The sequence below is a fragment of the Triturus cristatus genome, chromosome 3_2, assembly GCF_964204655.1.
Source record: "Triturus cristatus chromosome 3_2, aTriCri1.1, whole genome shotgun sequence".
NCBI classification, from domain to species: domain Eukaryota; kingdom Metazoa; phylum Chordata; class Amphibia; order Caudata; family Salamandridae; genus Triturus; species Triturus cristatus.
Window position 1 is genome coordinate 288,354,405 of NC_140584.1, and position 18,284 is coordinate 288,372,688.

The 18,284-nt window shown below is 45.3% G+C and overlaps 1 protein-coding gene across 2 annotated transcripts in view; it reads left to right on the forward strand.

Annotated features, from left to right (window-relative positions):
* ASAP3 (ArfGAP with SH3 domain, ankyrin repeat and PH domain 3) overlaps positions 1 to 18,284 on the forward strand; it is a 360,613-nt gene that overhangs the window by 197,397 nt on the left and 144,932 nt on the right. For both annotated transcript variants that reach the window (XM_085647656.1, XM_085647657.1), the window contains 2 exons: positions 4,876 to 4,945; positions 10,143 to 10,230. In XM_085647656.1, coding sequence (XP_085503782.1) covers positions 4,876 to 4,945; positions 10,143 to 10,230 — 158 coding nt within the window. The remainder of the gene's footprint in view (positions 1 to 4,875; positions 4,946 to 10,142; positions 10,231 to 18,284) is intronic.

Below are 18,284 nucleotides of genomic sequence, written 5' to 3' on the forward strand. Positions count from 1 at the left end.
CTTATCCACCCATCACCTGCCCTTTTAACCAATCATCCACCTTCTTTCACCCATCCATCCATGCTTTCACTCATCCATCCATCTATTCATCCATCTATACATCCACCCTTGCTCACTCATCCATCCACTCACTCACCCACCAACCCTCCATTTTACGTTATTTATGAATCTTTGTCGCCGAGCAGACGTGTACACACAAAGTGCCACCCATTTTCTTTAAAATACCTCCTGAGAGTGTCTTGATGCTCTCTCTCTCTCTCTTTCTCTCATTTTTTTCTTACAAAAACAGGCATACAAATGCAGGCAAATACACAAACATAAGCAGACACACAAAAGACTCGGTTATGATAAAAGCCATGTTATACTCCTCACCTACCATGGCTTTTTTAATTGCTACCAGGGCTGGACTGGCCGTAGCCTGGTTGCCACTGCCAGGGGACTGACATGATTCCTGTGTTTGCACAAATGCACAGGATAGTGTAAATGTAATTGACAGCACAGGGCCTGAACGAACCCTGCTCTGTCAAACACAGTGTGATGGTGAGCACCCGGACATTATTCAAATAAGCCCTGCTGAATAACTCAGCTGGGGCTACAGAAGCGGCGCCTTGGCTGCCAGAGACACGTTCGACTCCTGCTCACCAGCACTCACAGCCAATGACCCTACCTTTTCGTGAGTACCGGTACTCTCCTTGGTAGTAGAGAAGTGCCAGTACTAAATCTAAGAAGTGCTGGTACTCAGTACCGGTGAGTACCGGCCCATTTAAAGCACTGGGTATAGAAATAGATGAGGTTGGAAGAGACACGAGTTAAAGTGAAGAGAGTGAAGTAGCTAGACACATAGATGCAGAGAGGTTGAAAAAGGAAGTGATTGGTAGAAAAAGAGAGGTACAGGGTTAGGTAAGGGTTTAGAGTGAGAGAGAGCTGGCGATTGGAAGACATGTAGAGATAGGGAGAGTGGTGGGGTAAATCGAAAGGAGAGACAGTACAGCGGTAAGATAGGAAGAGAGATGAGTTAGCGAGTGGTAGAGCGGTGACAGAGCTAGAGAAGTACATGCTGATGCAAGGTAGAGACAGCAGTGAGGTAGCACATGGGGCAAAATGTGTTGAGGCATTGAAAGACACTGTCATAAGAGTAGTGAGCAGAAGGGTAAAGGGATAGAGCTGGTGGATAGAAAGAGAGAAGCGCTATGGGGAAAAAAGATGTGAAGTAGAGAGAGCGGTGAGGCTGAGAAAGAGGTAACGTTGATACAGATGTAGAGAGAGAGATAGATGTGAGCTTGAGTAGAGACTAAGGTGCAGCGAAAGATGGTAGAGAATGAAGCAGTGAGAAAGAAGTTAGGTAGTAAGAGAGGTAATGTGGAGGGAGCGGCAGTATAAGAGCAGCGGTGGAGCAATGGGGTAGTGAGTGAACGGTGAGCAGTGAGAAGGAAACAGCTGTGTGGTGCACGGAGATGCGTGCGGCAGCGAGAGTGGATAGAGGGGCCGGGAGCTAGAAATAGGCAAAGTGAGTGGCAGACAGAGCTATAGTTGTGAGAGAGATGTAGAACACAGTCATGGGAGGGCTGAGAGGCTTTTTGAGATAGAGGGACAAGGAGACTTAGGTGAAGTAAAGAGAGTCGAGATAGAGGCAGTGTAATGAGGAAAAGAGAGAAAGGTTAAGCGAGAGGGGTGAGGCTAAAGAGGTGAGGTGAGGTGAACGAGAGAGAGCGGGCCATCCACACCCAGAAAGTTTATTTTTAATTTTACTGCACCATGTGCTTGGTACCATGAGGGTTAGGTTTGAGCAGGTGCATCTATGAAATTATAAATTAATTTGTTTTATTGCACACCTCATCATGTGCGGGGGGGTCGGAGGCTATGGTGGCCCCGGCCAGTTGCCCACTTTGTCCATGCTTTAAAATGGCTTCTTGGATTTACCAGAGTTCAGTCCTTGAATTTACATGACTTAAGTCAATTGATATTCAGAGGTTAAATATGTGGGTCAGAAATATATTTTTCAGGATTGTCTGAAGTTACATGTTTGGGCTTTTCAGTGTAGCATTTTTGGATTGCTGAGGGTTCTGTGATCTGTTTGTTCAGTGTATTATCCCAGTCAAGTTTGCATGTTTCAGTTTCATTATATTTCCCTTTCAGAGTCAGCAGAAATGAATAATGGAATTATTCAGTTCAGTGATTTAAGAGCTTGGGAAAAGTGGATCCATATGTCTCCCATTGCTCAGTTTTGGATTTGCCATGGTTTACCTGTTGTATTTCACCTGTGTCTACTCCTTGTAATTATTAGGGTTAGGTTCTAGCTATTTAAAAGTTTGATTCCTATTTTTTACTCTCTTGACCTTAGATTTCCTATATTTGAGTGTTTAAATTTCCCCCAGTTGAGTCTTGAATATCTTAGTATTGAAACTTTGCGGTTCCTAGGGTTGAGCCTATGATGTTTCCATGGTTGAGTCTTTGGCTATTCTGCTGTTGAGTCTTTGGATTGCCTATGGTTGGATCTTTGTTTTTCCAGGGCCTAACACTTTGAAGTTCCAGAGTTAAACCTTGAATTTCCTAGGGTGCATCTTTAGATTTCCTGGCATTAAGTCTTTGAATTTTCTTTGGTTGAGCCTTAGGGGTTCCATTGGTTGAGCCTTTTGGTTTCCTTTGGTTGAGCCTTTTGGTTTCCTTTGGTTGAGCCTTTTGATTTCCTTTGGTTGAGCCTTTTGGTTTCTTTTAGTTGAGCCTTTTAGTTTCCTTTGGTTCAGTCTTTTGGTTTCCTTTCCTTCAGTCTTTTGGTTTCCTTTGCACGGGCCTTTGAATTTACCATAGTTGAGTCCCTGGAGTTCCTGTGGTGAAGTCTTTGGATTCCTATTGTTGAGTTTCTGAATTTCCTAGAGTTGATCCATTGGACTTCCTAAGACTGAGTCTGTGGATCTCCTGTGGTGAAGTCTTTGAATTTTGCCCAGCTGCATCTTTGGATTTCATGCAGTTGAGTCATTGAATGTCGTATGTCAGCGGCCTTGGATTTCCAACCCCTGCATCATTTGAGCCCATAGATTTTCTGCTGTTGCATCTTTCCATTTACAAAGCCTGAACCTTTGGATTTCCTACAGTTGAACCTTTGACTTTGCTAGGTTTGAGATTTTTGAATTACCTTGAGTTGAACCTTTGGGTTTTCCAGGGCTGCATCTTTGGATTACACACAGTTACTTCTTTAGAATTCCCACAGTTGAGTCTTTGAGTTTCTGGAGGATATAGATTTGCATTTCTTAGGGGTGAGCCCTTTGCTTTCCTAGTGTTGAGCCTTTAGGCTTTCTAGGGTTCAGTCTTTGGACCCCCCTAGGTGATTCATCTTACAGACATGACCTTCAGAACCCCCAGTGTGCTTAATTTCCCTGGGAAAGAATGCTATAAATTCCCAAACACATTTATCTCTGAAACAGAAGACAACATATAACATTTGGAGTTGTTTGGCAGCCCATTAACACGCTGAAGTGTCTAGCAGTCTTTGATTTCTGAGTATTTCAGCTGATCTTTCAGGAGATTTGGCTTTACATATGTGGGGTTCTTGGTATTCACCCAATCTCTGTAGATGACTACCCATCCACATTTTCAATCTCCAGCTTAGCACACTTGCTCGATACATTATTGCATTTTTCGAAAAGGTTTAGGATTTTAAGTGGCTTTTGCTATTTGGGATCTGCCAGCTTTCAAATGACTCTGTTGAGAGGGCAAGTCTCTGCCAATGCCAGATATTATGCGATTGCTACTGTCTTGGGGACAATGCTTTGAGCCCCGTATTGATTCGCCTACGAATAGTACGAAGTCTTGTGATAAGTCTGTCTTCCTTTGGTAATGTTAGTTGGATCATGGATATTGTAACCACATGCTGAGTGGAAGCTGTGGGTTGTTGTTGCACAGTTTATACCCAATGCCAGCAGCATCCAAACACAGTAGGATATATTATTGCTCTTTTCTAGCCAGACTCTGTTATGTATCTGACAATAAAATGTTTTATCCATGGTGCTCCTCATTGCAAGACTTGAAGGGAGTTCATTACTTCATTTTTATGCTCCGTGCAAATTGGAATTTTTGGTATTGAATTGGTTTTCTGATGATTAATTGTTTCATTAACTGTGTGGGATGTACTCGCGTATTTAATTTGCGCAACATAGTCAGTTTGATTGAAGAGCAGTAAACTGTGACCATGACTGATGAGTGATAATTGGAACATTATTAAAGTTCTTATTAGCTTTTAATGTGAATGATGTAGCAGTGCCATATTGTTTGTTTTATGTGTACCCCCTGTGCTCTGCATATTTCCTCCCATGCCGTCTTTCCCATTATTCCTCTGCCTTGTTCTCTTTCCAGTCCCTCCATACTGAGCTCACTTCCTGCCACAAACTTCTTCTCCTTCTGTCTCTCAAACCCTCTCATGCATCTCCTTCTTTGCTCTTTTTGCCGTCCGCTGTATTGTTTTGCTCCATATCTCTCTATCTATGTCACGCCTTGTGTTTTTTGCTTCCTGCCAGTCTCACTGTCTTTGCCTACTGTCTTGTTTACCCTAGGTTGCACCTTCTCCCACTTGAATTCTTACTGTGATATCTTCTCTTCATACAGCAAATCTCTTCATTGTCTTTCACTACCTCCTTCAATCTGTCTTCTCTTGCACACTTTTCAAAATCCCTTTCATCTTATCCCTCCATCCTGTCTTTCAGTCTGTACAAATTGTCACACCCATCCTTTGAATCTTTCTCCTCCTAGTCCCTTAATTCACTTCTTTGCCCACACTTTCTCTCTTCTCGTTTCCTTTCCCAACAATCTCTGCCTTGGATTCACTCTTGTTCTATATGTATTATTGCATCTAATCCCTTCTACTCATTTTTTATTTACCAGAATCCGAAAGGTGTGGCAGAAGAGAAAATGTGGAGTGAAGTATGGATATCTCACGATCTCCCACAGCACGGTAAGTGAAACCAGCAGCAGGCAACAGATATTGTGTGCCCTGTGACAGAGAGCCAGCCTGTGGGACAAACAGAAGGTCAGCACATAGATCCTCCAGGAAGTCACTAATTGTTCTAAAATGAAGCTTGCTGTTAATATGGAGTGGCCCCTTCACACTGCGAGGCTGCTATGATGAATATAATGTAGCGGTGCTAGAATATAGCGGTATATCACCTCACCTCTAGCCCATAATTACTGCTACTACAGTCTTAGTGGCAGCTACAAATGTGCAAAGCACTACCTGTTTTACTTCTTGGTACTATGTGTTTAAAAATAGGATGCATGAACTGACTTTCTCACTTTCTGAGGTAGGTCAACCTTACCTCTTTGAAACTCCAGGAAAATAGACCTGTGTCTGAATATCATGAATTTAATTGTCATATGGGATGCATATATTTTTTTTACCTCCACTTTGACTATACTAAAGTCACTCACCCTTGTGATAATTCACGGTGCAAGATGGGCAAATACATCTTTGCAGTAATCCTTGTATAGTCAATATGAAATTATGTAATATTCACTCCTTCAGTAGGGTGTTAAACATACTTTTGTTTATTAGCAATCAAGAGGCATCTGAAATACACAGGTGGGACTCTAGAATACTAGTATGCGATCCAGTGTGAGTGAAGCCAAATATAATCTAACACCATTCTGATTGCATACAATTCCTCTCAAGCCCTTGGATTTTCGACCTTATGGGTGCTACAGATAACCCATAGAAAGTCAGCCCATGGTGTTGACCGCTAGTGACCAGGGTCCAGTAGCAAGTCAGTCTCAGGCCTGAGAGATAGTCATCTAGAGATAATTGACCGGCAAATACAAAAGTACGTGGGCTAGGACCAACCAAAGTCAAAAAGTGAAGGTCACTGCTTGCTGCCAAAGGTAAAAACAAGCTGTCAGGGGGCAGATACATAGTCAGCTGGATACAGAAATAAGATCAGGAAGGGCCATATAGGTAAGCAGCAATATGCCAAGACGGAAAGCTTGCTGCTGCTGTTAGATGGGCTGAAAGCCATCAGAGTCAAGGACCATTGATGTGCTGCATTAATATTCTTGCCAAGACCTATGAAAATGTGAAAGAAGATTTGATCAAAGAGTAATCCCATACAGTCCGTTACCATTGGTTTCATAACCTTGTATAACTGCATGCAGTGGAGTTTTCAGTAATTTTAGTGTACGATTATTTTCAGAACATTATTAACAAGCCATAGTCTAATAACAAATAGATACAAAGTTGTCATTGCCAAGAGGACACTTTGGCTGATGTTTCTTGTGCTGTTTTTCCTTGAGGGGCCCTCCTATTAACTAATCTGTTTGCAGCATTCCCTCCTAAATTATTACTCATTCCTTCGTTAGTTGGTTGAGATCTGATCCTCCATGGCTGTGTAAATTCTCAGCTTTCACTGACTCGTGAATCTCTCTGTTAAAACTTTCTTTTGTTTGCTGTTAAGTGTGAAATACAGCAGTGAAGGTCTGTATCCATCTCCTGTTCCCTAGAGTAGATCTGCTCCTTGATAACGTGAATTGCTGTTTTTGCTTTATATGAAGATAAGTACAGTACAGTTTGTAAAACATCACATTCTTTAACCAATACTTCTAAAGGAGGTCTCTGGGATTTTAGTATAAAATATGTTCAGGGGCCAAATGTGTAAGGAAAGCTGAATTTCAGAACCTTTTCAGGAGTCCCAGGACATTCAGGGACTACTAGGCTTGGACTGTGATAATTAGAGCCTTTTACCACTGGTGTCCCGAGGCTTAAACTTACTGTTGAGCACCGAGTACACCCCTCCAGGAGATGACCCTCATGGTTGCAAATTCAAGTAGTCCAAAGCATACACAGGGAGATGTTGTGGGGTTAGAGACTCAGAACTCAACAAGCTGACCAGCAGTTAATAATTCAATATCCAACTAGTGCTTATTATTTTAAAAATAAGTACATTACTGAATCAAACCCAATGTAATTCAATACATAATATGTCAGAAGCTAGAAAATTATTTAAAGTGTTCAGCATTCACTGGTGACACTGCCTAGGCTGTTTGGGGTGGATGACCTCTTTAAGATATCTGTTGTGGGATAACTCCAAACAGATGCTATGATTCTTCTTGATGGATAGCTTTGAGAACTCTGCCAAACTTAGAAAAGGCTGCCCTGTCTTGGCAAGTACTTGTGATTACTCGAAATCTATAGAAATGGCCTTTGTCCCACCCCTGCTTTTCTCTCGGGTTGTATAGTACCTTGTTGTCCATTTGGTCATCCAGAGCACAGGCAACTCTTATGCTCTTTGGCAGTAAGTGGTGTGGCACCAATCCCAGTGGTGTGCACTGAAGGCTCACAGAGTACAGTGTCTCTCCCGTGGCCCACCCAACTTCCTTGCAAAAAAGAATCTGCAGCACCAGAACGGCGAATCAGAGTAATCATAGGCAGCACTAGCAGCAGCTGAAGAAGCTGCTGTGGAGTTGCATTGCTTGCCACTTAGCAGATCTTGCAGCTGTGGTGCTTCCTTGGGCCCATTCTCAAAGTCCACCATTCAAAGAAAGTGTGCACAGATGCGCAGTTCCTCCCCAGCTGCTGCATCCCAAATCGTTTTCTTGTCCTGCCTAGGTTCCTTCAGAGCTCTTCTCCTTCTGAGCAGCATATCCCTAGTTCAAGGGAACCTCAAATGCCCCTCCAGAGCAGTCAGTCTGTTCTTTTTATTGAAACAGGGTTCAGGCTCCTCTCCTGATAGTCTTGGTCGAATTTCCCCAGATTACTGGTCCTGAACCTGACAAGAGGAGTTGGCAGTAAATATTCCAACCCTGGAGCATACAAAGTTTTCTTAGTCACCACTCTTGTGGAGAGTTCAGATTCTGGTAAAGAAATCTTGGCACACTGGGTGAAAGTTGCTGTCATGTCTTTATACCAGAGTTGCAGACAACAGTTGTGTATTCCAGTTGTCAGGCCTGGGATCCGTTCTCACACTCTTGCTTACTTCACTCAGACTGGTCCAGCCAAGGTTATTATTGCAAGGTGCTAGCTGGAAGGTGTGATGGAGCTGGAAGACTTCTGACAGAAGAGCCCTACAACAAGGGAACAGAAGAAAGGGGGTAGACTTTCCATTAAACAGTGGGCCAGGAAAGAGCATGGGGAATTCCCTAACTTTCAAAGTGGCCCTCTGTTCCTCTTTTTCACAACCAAAAGCCTGACTCACTACAGATGATTTCCGGAATGTCCCTGGAGGAGCCTCACAATTTACATCTGCAGTCTGAGCTCTCTTCAACTCTGCATCTTATGTACCATTTGGATGTTGAAAACACAAAGTAGATTTCTGTGTGCTATAGCTGCATGTATCACATATGCTCATCGTACATCTTCTACTCAGTCATAAGAGATACACAAGTGACAAACTTATCCCACATGGATGAGCGAAGGACTGGTTGCAGGGACTGGTAGAACAAATAAAAAAGATAGTAGATGTCAGTACGCAACTCTTCCTGGCACGGACAGGTGAAAATGCCTGCTTTGACACCATAATCTTTATTGCTGACACCACGGTCAGCTTTCTACAGCCTGGTGAGCTGGCCTTAGTCACATTTGGTAGTGAGGGTGTACATGGGCCCCTTCAGACCACAGAGCTCAAGTGTAGGTCTCAACTTGTGTCACCAAAATGCTCTCAGCCCTATGCATGATTGTTGTGTGCTAAGGGAGAGATGGAAAGTCCTCAGTACTTGCAAAGGTGGAGACATGGTAGGGGCACACACTATACAAAGCATGCGGGGGGGGGTTCTCCGTCTCAACACTGAGCATTTCCAATTCTGAGCCAGACTCGTCTGCACCATCTTTGCAATACTGTCTCAACACGGAGCATCTCCAATTCTGAGCCAGACTTGTCTCCACCATCTTTGCAAGGATAAATAGCCATTTTGAACGCTATCAGCTACATTGCTGATTGTTGGCACATAAACATTTAGAAACAACATGGATATGTGCTCATGGCATTGGGAACTTATTCAAGGGTTTTATTGAGGAACTGAGGATGTTTAGCAACCACCCGAAGTGGGCAAATTCCCTCTTTGTCAATTCCATGGTTTTCTGTTGCAGTTAAAGACTGGGTACCCAAACGGTTTCTGGTGGCAGATGCTCAGTAAAATCCACCGTCAGAAATGTATAGCCAGCAGTCCGTTTGCCACTGAACTATCGGTTTTAAATAATACAATCCTCCCCAACTTAAGGGTGGCCTCCTGAAGTGCTCTTATCTTGCTCCCAACCGCTTGCATCCCTTCGTTGCCTGCATCATTTGGCTTAATCTATGTGGCTCTCTGGGTGCACGAGTACCCTCTGATGGAAAACTGCGATTCATACTCCTACTTTTCAATCTAAAATTGATAACTCTGATGGAAGAGGTTTAGGCACACACAGCTCTGGTGGCTCATACCCTGGTGCTGCCACCTCTGCATGCCTGTACTTGAGAACATTTACATTTTAAGTATTGGGTGGGTTGTAGCGAGTGTCCCCTGTATGTTCAAAGGAAATGAAAGGCTGGAGGAATGCTCTATTCTTAGCTATTTGTTGGGACTACAGAAAGAGCACAGTGTCTTTGTTTACTTTTGTTTGACCACAGTGGTTCTGCAGCTCTCTAAACCCGGGTTTGTGTTGTCAGATGCGACTGACTGTTCCTTAAGAGTAGGTACCATCACTGGAAAAACACTGCAGTTGTCGCCTTATTTTAAATGCACGATGAAGCCTCTGCTGTGATTATTCTGCCACCTAGTAGTTGGCCTCCTGTATACCTCTAAATTTTGTGTATGTCTTTTTTGCTTTTGTTTAACATCCATCTCCCTGGCTGAAATGGTAGATTACTGTGTATAAGTGGGTTGAATTGCCTGACCTCAAACCGCTTGGTTGAGATAAGTATTGGCATCTATTTTGCATCCCCTGTTTCAGGATCTGCAAAACCTTCCCCATAGTCCTTCTTTTGCTCCCATCGTCATTATATTGCACCCAACAGTTTCACTTCTGCAAACCTCGTACACATTCCTCTTGATATCCCACTGCTCCGACACCTAAGAAAACTGTCTTCTCTTCTGTTTACTCTGCTCCCAAAATTAAAATACATATAGTAAAATAATTCAGAGCTCTTTCTCTGTTAATGGTCCACCTGTTCATTTCTGTTCTGCCACAGATAAACCGGCCCCCCGTGAAGCTGAACTTACTCACATGTCAGGTGCGTCCGCACCCCGAGGATAAGAAGTGCTTTGACCTTGTCACACGTAAGTTGTTGGAGAATGATGTCAAGAATCCCATCTCAATAGCTTCCTTCTACTAAGAGAAGCCACCTTCTAGCCTTTTTAACAGCTCTTGGAACTGTATTCGCTGCTTTTCTCAATGAAGGTTAAGGTAGCCACAACATTTCTGTAAATAAGTAATTAAGCATTTTCCAGCATATTTCTTAGCTCTGTAGATTACTGACTATTTTGTCAGTGTCAGAACCTGTTCATGTGGGGGTGGGGGGGACATGGCAGATTGGTGCTAGTGGGTCCCAACTGTGGTGGTTGAGTTTGTTTTCCTCGGGTGTCCTGGGGTCCCTCCAACTTTGAAACTGCAAATTGGGTCAAGTTACAACCCTTTCTGTGCTTGATTGTCAGGGTAGGGAGGGTGAGCAACCACAGTCTTCTGCCAGAGGTAGTATGCGGGGAAGTGCTTAGAAGTCAACCAGCAGACTTTCTAACATATTGTCCAGCCTAGTGCTATTATTTTGTGCCAAAGAAAGTAGTTTAATTTCATAGCAAAACTCCATAGTACCGTTTTTGATAGGAATGCAATACATTATTGTAATCTCCGTCTCTTTTTGCAATGAGGTGCTGCAATCTCTTTTGCCGGTATCCCCTCTCACCGTTAGGCTTAGGTTCTCATGGTTACAGTGATAGAGCGCGGGTCACCAGCTCAGGTTACACACATACATACCTAATACTCACCAGGCCCATAACTTTCACACAGATAAGCTAGCAAACCCCGCTGTCATCCATTTTGATTTTTACCTGTAATTTGAATTTCACCTTTACCAAGTCTTACCAATTTGATCTCTTTAATAATTCCTTTACTCGACGAATCAGGTTGCTGAGATAGTTTAAGGTAGAAATGACATTTAACTTTAAATTTAAAATAACCACAAACTCAAAACGTTTTAAAGTCTTTATCTAAATCAATAATTTTGTGAGTCAGAATCAATTACAGTTTAAACACATTCTTCCAAGAGGCAAAATAAAGTCAAATATAGCAAAGTCATAATAATGATCAATGGAACGGTACATGTAAAAAGGAAAGTGAGAGAGAGAGAGCAGGTACAAAGACAGGATTTGCAGAATTATATTTACCTTGAGTGATAGATGAACCCAACTCCCTGAAGATAGGCCGGATAGAATCTCCCGGGACAGGATGAAGATAGATGATTAGGCAGATTCAGATCTGGGAAGGTGACCTCTTCTAAAGTGCAACGCCAGCGTCGCACCCCTCTCTGATACTACTCTCTTTGGGTGTCCCTCTCACGAAATCCCTTTTCTAGATGATTAGATTATCGATCAGTATCTCGTTTTCTCGAGCAGAGTCTCTGGCAGCAGCAGGGTCTGAGACAGCGTCTCGGACAGGATCTGTAGCAGCATACGTGTTGGGTCGGTGACGAATCGGAATGACGGATCTGACAAAGTCTCTTGCTAACTTACCTCAATTATACTATTCTGTATTCGTGTACCACCCCCAAAAGTTGCAATATTCGTGTTTTCCCCGACACTGATTGGTAAGGGCGAGGAGGTGAGTTCATCACACCATATTGAAAGTAAGATTTTCTCTTTGGACTATTGTTCTAAGTTTCTGCCCCTTAATTTACTTTCCCATAGCTTTATTCCCACCCCCATTTCACATTATGATCAATACAAGTTATAAATTTTATTCAAAATTGTTGCTTTCGTCTGGTTCATTAGTTGGCTTTCCCAGGCGTCTTCGTCCAATGTAGCCTTGGCTGTATTTCAAGTGTGCCATCATAGTTTCCGGCAAGTTTCTATGCGCATGCGCGCGGATCAGATGGGGTAGGAATTTCAGTCACCCTCCGAGGCCCAAGTATGAACTAATAATAAAGTCAGAAAAAGACACGTTAAAATGTGACAATAAATGATTTCACTGTATACCACTTATCTCTACTCTATCCCCATTTACTTATTTTAATCTTTTGTATTAGTGCTTAGTAGAACTTACAGGTTTTAGTTTAAGCGATAGCATGTGCATTATCATGTGAGTTTCAAGCGGCCATATTTAAAGCTATTGCGCAGCTGCAAAGTTTTCCCACCAAGCGAAAGAAGACGTCATACTACGTAGAAGCATGCGCAGAGACTTTCCCACGTTATTGGCGGCCATTTTTAGACACTCGGGTTACTTGTTAGTAATACACATAGGCAAGCATTCCCTGGATACAATATAATGAATGTAATGCAATATTAGTATTTACAAGACTTGTTGCTTACGTTGTTACATTTTATTTGAGAGGATTGCATACAAGCAAGTTTCTAGAATACGAAACCTTGCTCTATCAACAGTCCCCAACACTCTAAGGGCTTAGGCAATGATCAGGCACATGTGCACATAACAAAACCAAATAACGTCAAATACTCTCACTGATCAAATGTGCAACTCAGTTCCATGTTTTACCCCACCAACAAAAGTCTCAAGCATATTCGGCACACTCGTCTGCATGCTAGTTTCTTGTCCCAGGTGCAGGCTACACCCTGTGTTTACCTGTTGGTTAACATTGTAGTTGTAGCAGTGATAAGGGTGTGGTTCACACTCCTGCCCTTATGGTGGCACCTCTTCACCTTTGGCAGCTGCAAAGCCACCTAGCTTGGGGGGCAGTGTTTGTGGGATGAAATTGTGGCCGCAGGTGTGTGCAGCTGCACTCATATTGAGCAGCACAGCCTTCCTAGCCAGTTGTAGGCAGTTGCTCAGCTTTCTCAGGTCAAAGCAGCCACAGTGGTGTCTCTTTGGCAGTTGTGGCCTTCTGGTCAATCAGAGCTTCCTGCTATGGCTGCGATACAGCTTAACTGTCTCGGGCATCAGCAGCACCAGTTTTTTGAATCCACAGTGGACATCAAGGTGACACAGTGGTTCTTGTGCTTTGAAAGTCTTAATGCAGCTCATACCGGAATCATGCTGAGTGATCAAGGTGACCCCTATGTGACTTGATTCACTCCTATTTACGCTCTCTGGGATACTCAACATTCTGTGGGTGCTCCTCATGCTGGGAGCCTGCTGGACTTCTCCTCCTTGACTGTCCCTCCTCCTGCTGGGCAAGGTGCATGCCTTCCCTCACTCAGAAGGCAGACATACTTCTAGAAATATCAAACAGACACACTGCTTCTCTGTCAGAAAGTACAGATGTCCGGTGATACCCTATCATCTCTGGAGAGTGGCTCTCATGCAGACACACGCATTGTTTGCACAGTAGCTCTTCAAGTACTCTGTGGAGCACTGCCATTCTTGGTTTAGATGAACTTGGGACTGCAACAAAATGGGGTGGTTTGAATCCCACTTTTATATATTTTCCATACTGGGATACAGACCCACTATTTAAGGCTTCAGAGCTGGTTTGGTGCTTTTTGAAATGGTATTTTCAGGCTGCTCCTCAGCATACCCTTTGTGCAAAGTGATGGCTCGCTCAGCAAGTAGCAATAGGTCTGGTTTCAAGAAGGCGTATCGAAAACATGGGTACAATGAACTGTGAGGTCTCTGCACCTGGCTATCATCAGCCTTCCTGAAGTAGTAATCGTAAACAGACTAAAAGGAAGGCACTTCTTAAGATCAGTCTTACCTTGAACAACAGAACCTGCAGCCCTATGCCTCACTCCTTCCACATACCAATTGGAAGTTCTTAGGAAGAACTAATCACTTGCTCTTTTCTACCACGGCCCTCACTGAATTTCTAAGGGAAGCTCGGTCTCCATCCTGCTTTTCTAAGTGTTGGGGTCTCCACCCTCCAACCATAGGAATGTAAGTAATACACCTACTCTGTCTGGAGAAGCAGAACTCATCATTCATCGAATGCCATGCTAAATGAGGAACATCCAAAGTGGATTCCACTCGTCTCAGTACTTGTTCTCATGGAACACATAGAGCCCTGCTGTTGTTCATGTGCTTCCCACTCCCTGCCCAGACACACATTCAACATGCACCTTGAATGACTGTGCAAGGTTCTGGCTTTCACATAAGAGCAACACTTTACGAGAGAGGCAAGTAGACCACACTCTGACCGACAGAGTCTGGTCCCACCACTGACAAAGCAATGTGATAGAGACATCTAGCCGCAGATTCCTTAACTTAGAATAGCCCCAGGCGTCAGACTGGATCCGGAAAACTTTCCGCAGCAGCACCTCTGCACACTGGGGGGCGGCACCGCACGGCTCCGCCCTGACGTCGTCTATGGACGTGACGTCAGTGGAGCCATATATGCCCCTCCCGGCGCGCTGACGTCAGTTTTCTTTTTTTACGCGTCCCAACGCGGATCCTGGAAAACCAGTGGTTCCCTGGCCTGTTTTTCGGGCCTTTTTGACTCCTTCGGCATCATGGAACATGTCGGATCTTCACCGACGGATTCGTCCTCGGGGCCGGCTGTGTGCGTCGACTCTGACGCCAACGGGACACGGCCCGTACGGGCATCCCAGTTGTCTGTCCAGGCCGCCCATCCAGTCAACGTATAGCTCCGTTCGGCTTCCTGAGCTGACGTCGCATGCGGCACCAGGCTCCACGCCGCATTGGTGGCACCGCTGGAGCCGACGGCTCCTGTATTGCAGGAGCTCCCAAACACACCCAGTAGCTCCCCCTCCTCTCCCCCAGGTGAAGGTCGAGTCGTTGTCCATTGGCGCCCACGTCGAGTCCCCTTTCGCAGTTCTCGAACTTGAGGCGGGACCGGAGCTGGCGACGCCCCTGGGTCCCTTGTTATAGGAGGATCAGTTCACAACGGGTTCACCATACCCAGGGTCGATTAGGAGCCTCTTGATATAGGTGCCTAGTGTTCCTTGGCCCGTGGATCAGCCCCAGGCTGGTCCACTCGTGTTCTCTAGTGGACGGGTTAGCCTTCAGCCGTCCCCAACCAACGGATTGTTGTCGCCTCCCTGGATGGCGACAGAGCCTAGTGAGGCCTTCGCAAGGGCTATTCGCAGGGCTGCGGATATTCTCCGCTTGCAAACCCCTGAGGTTTCCCTTCCCACTGATCCTTTACTGGATCTCCTTCATATTGAGCTTGTGGACGTGGAGCCTTTATTGCCCATTGGTGGGTCTTTATTTGATGTCATGCTTGGGGCCTGGGTGCGGCCCTCTTCTGGTGACCTTGTTGATAGAGCCATTGCTCGCCGGCACCGTCCTGCCCTGGACAATCCAGTCTGCTTATCTCTTCACCCTAGAGCTCAGGGTCTGGTTGTTCAGGCAGGTTTCGCCTTACAACCTTCTTTCGCTTTACCATTGTTTCCTCCCACTAGGGCAGCTCGGTGGCTGGAGACCTGTGGATGCAACATTTTTCCCTCCACCAGTGCTGCCATTCGTGCCTTAAACACGTCTTGAGTGTTCGCACATGCTTCCTTTGTCCTTTGGGATTTGGTCGAGCTCATTCTTCCTTCTCTCCCGGAAGCACCCAGGGCAGACTTGCAGCGTCTTCTTTTTGATGGGCATGGATTGGCAGAATATTCAATTCGTTCGGCCCTAGACGCTACTGACTCTGCTAGTAGGGTAATGGCATTGTCGGTTGCATTACGCTGGATAGTCGTTTCCCCGACAACGTTCGGGAGGCTCTGCCGGATCTGCCTTTCAATGGTGTAGACCTTTTTGATTGTCACGCTGATTAACCCGTCTCCCGCCTTATCTCTGGTCTCCCGTGATTCGCTGGCCCTTGCGACCAAACATTCTTGGCTTTGTGAGCTTGTTTTGTCGCACTATGTGTGACTTTACATTGCTTTCCTTAATAGGCAGAGTTGCCTTCCTTGTTTAGGAGCTTGGGCTCATGACTTAATACCCTGATGGTCTGGGCAGATGTGCCACCCTGTTTGCCTTGGTTGGTCCAGAAGAGGCCCCTTGCCGGGTTTAAGACTTACCCTATGTGGGGTACTTAATAACGTACACTCCTGGGGAGTATTATTCACAGGGTATCTTTTTTAGATCGCCCTGTTTTCTTCCCTGCTCTATGCGTCCCAAATGTGGGTGTCGTGGTTTGGCGCTTCAAAGGTTATGGTCTACGGTTCACCGTAGTACTTTCAGTGCACGCTGGTATGATTCGCTTCATATGGTGTTTATGTTCTTTCTCCCACTTCTGCGGTGCTGGTTCTACCCTTCACTATTCGGGTTGGGTATTACTTTCTCGTACTTCAGCCCTGTCTGGGCTTCTTCTTCTTCTTCTTCAATGGGGTATCTTTGCCCCATGTACGTCTATGCTGTGCATTACCTTATACACCCCATTTCTAGCCACTTTGTCAACAGAAGTTTGTTCCTAATGCATTCTGCTCAGGTGTTTTGCACACTTCTGCATTGGGTTCCTGCTGTAGCACTCTCAAACGAGTGTTCTCTTCAGGATACTCGCTTCTTGGGTTCCTGGGCCATTAGGATAATCCTAAATGTTCCCACTATCTTGTCTGGCTCCACCTCTTCATCTGTCTACCGGAAGACTTTAGCTCCTCCCAGGAGGTTAGCTGAGGTCTCTTGCAGCTCTGGACATTGCCCTCTCTACTTCTGCTTCCATAGAACTGTGAGTTCTTTCAAGTACCCAAGTCTCTCATCATGTGAAGCCTCATTTTACATGTGTTTCTTCTTAGTCTATATCAACTTTGTGTTCCTCACACATCAGACTCGCGTGAACACGTCCCTTCCTGCCGTGTGTCTTCGTGCAGGTCAACTCAGCCGGCAAACTCATGTGTGAGTTGTCCTGCTTGCCACATACCCCCGCTTTTTCACAGGTGCCTACCTGCTAATGCATCCTTCCCCTCTGTGGCTGCTCAAACTACCCTACAAGGGTTTTGTTTTCCTCTACCTCGGGTGGTTCTACCGTCCTCAAGGTATACTTATGTTCCTGTCTTCCACATGACTATCATTCTTCCTGTAGTCCTGTGTTCGGAACTTATCATGGCTGCTGTCGGCCCTCTCTCATGTCTTGTGAAGGGGTGACTGCGTGCTGCAATATATTATGTTCCTGGTACTATCAACACTTTCTGACCATTGGTCGGTATCCTGCCAATGCTATCCCACGTCTCTTGGACGGTGCAGGTTCTATGCACTGTTGTACATACTGGACCGGTATGCGCTGACTGTCATACCAGTTTGTCATCTCTCTGAATTTCATTTCAGTCGACACATCGGATTCTGCGGATCCATGGGACCCTAGGTTCAATTCTCATCTTGGCAAAGCCAAGACCTCTTCCGCTCCGGCATTCTAGCTTTACGCTTTCTTCTCTCAAGCCAGTATACATACAGGGTTTACCAGCTGTCTAGGGCCGCTTGTGGTGCCCTTGCCTCCTATTGTTAACGCTCTGTTCAAGGCATATGAGCTGCAGATCGTACACTGTGCATAGATCGCCATCTGGTGTTGGGCTCGGATGCTTGCACCTTGTTTTTGTCTTGGAAGAAGTCTTTTGTAGTCACGAGATAGGTGACTCCTCCCTTGGATGATAGCGCATGGGCATCGACTCCATCCTCAGATTGTTTTTTTTCGCCATTAGGTTCGGATGTAACTTTTGCGCTCCGGTTCTGCACCTTATTTTCCAAACCATTTCGATGCGCAAACTATCTACGGTATTGTCTTTGATCGCGTGATCTTCGACGCGCATCTCAACTACTCGATTCCTGTCGTTGATGCGGGCCGCTGGGCCTATCGACGCCGTTCGGGCCTGCAGCTCATGGAAAGGACTCAATTCAAAAAATGCCCCCAGTGTGGAGCGAAATTACCACACTGTGACCATCACAAAGTCAGTAACTTGTGTCTCTCGCCCGAGCACGACAAGAACAATTGCTAGGCCTGCGCCTCTTTTCGATCCAAGAAAACCATCCATGATCGCCGGGCCCGACGACACATCATGGCGCATAGAGCAGCTCCGGCACCAGTGGACATCTTCGACGAAGGCCCTGATGTCCCAGAGGGAGATTCCGAGGATTTGGCAATCGTGTCCGAAGCAGATGACTCAAACGACCACATCACTCCTGGTCAACAAGTGAGTACAACTGCCCCTACCCCAACCCCACCTGAAAAAAAGAAGGCCCTGGTCAAGACTTCACCTGCTGGCGCCAGTCGCGACCGAAAACAAGC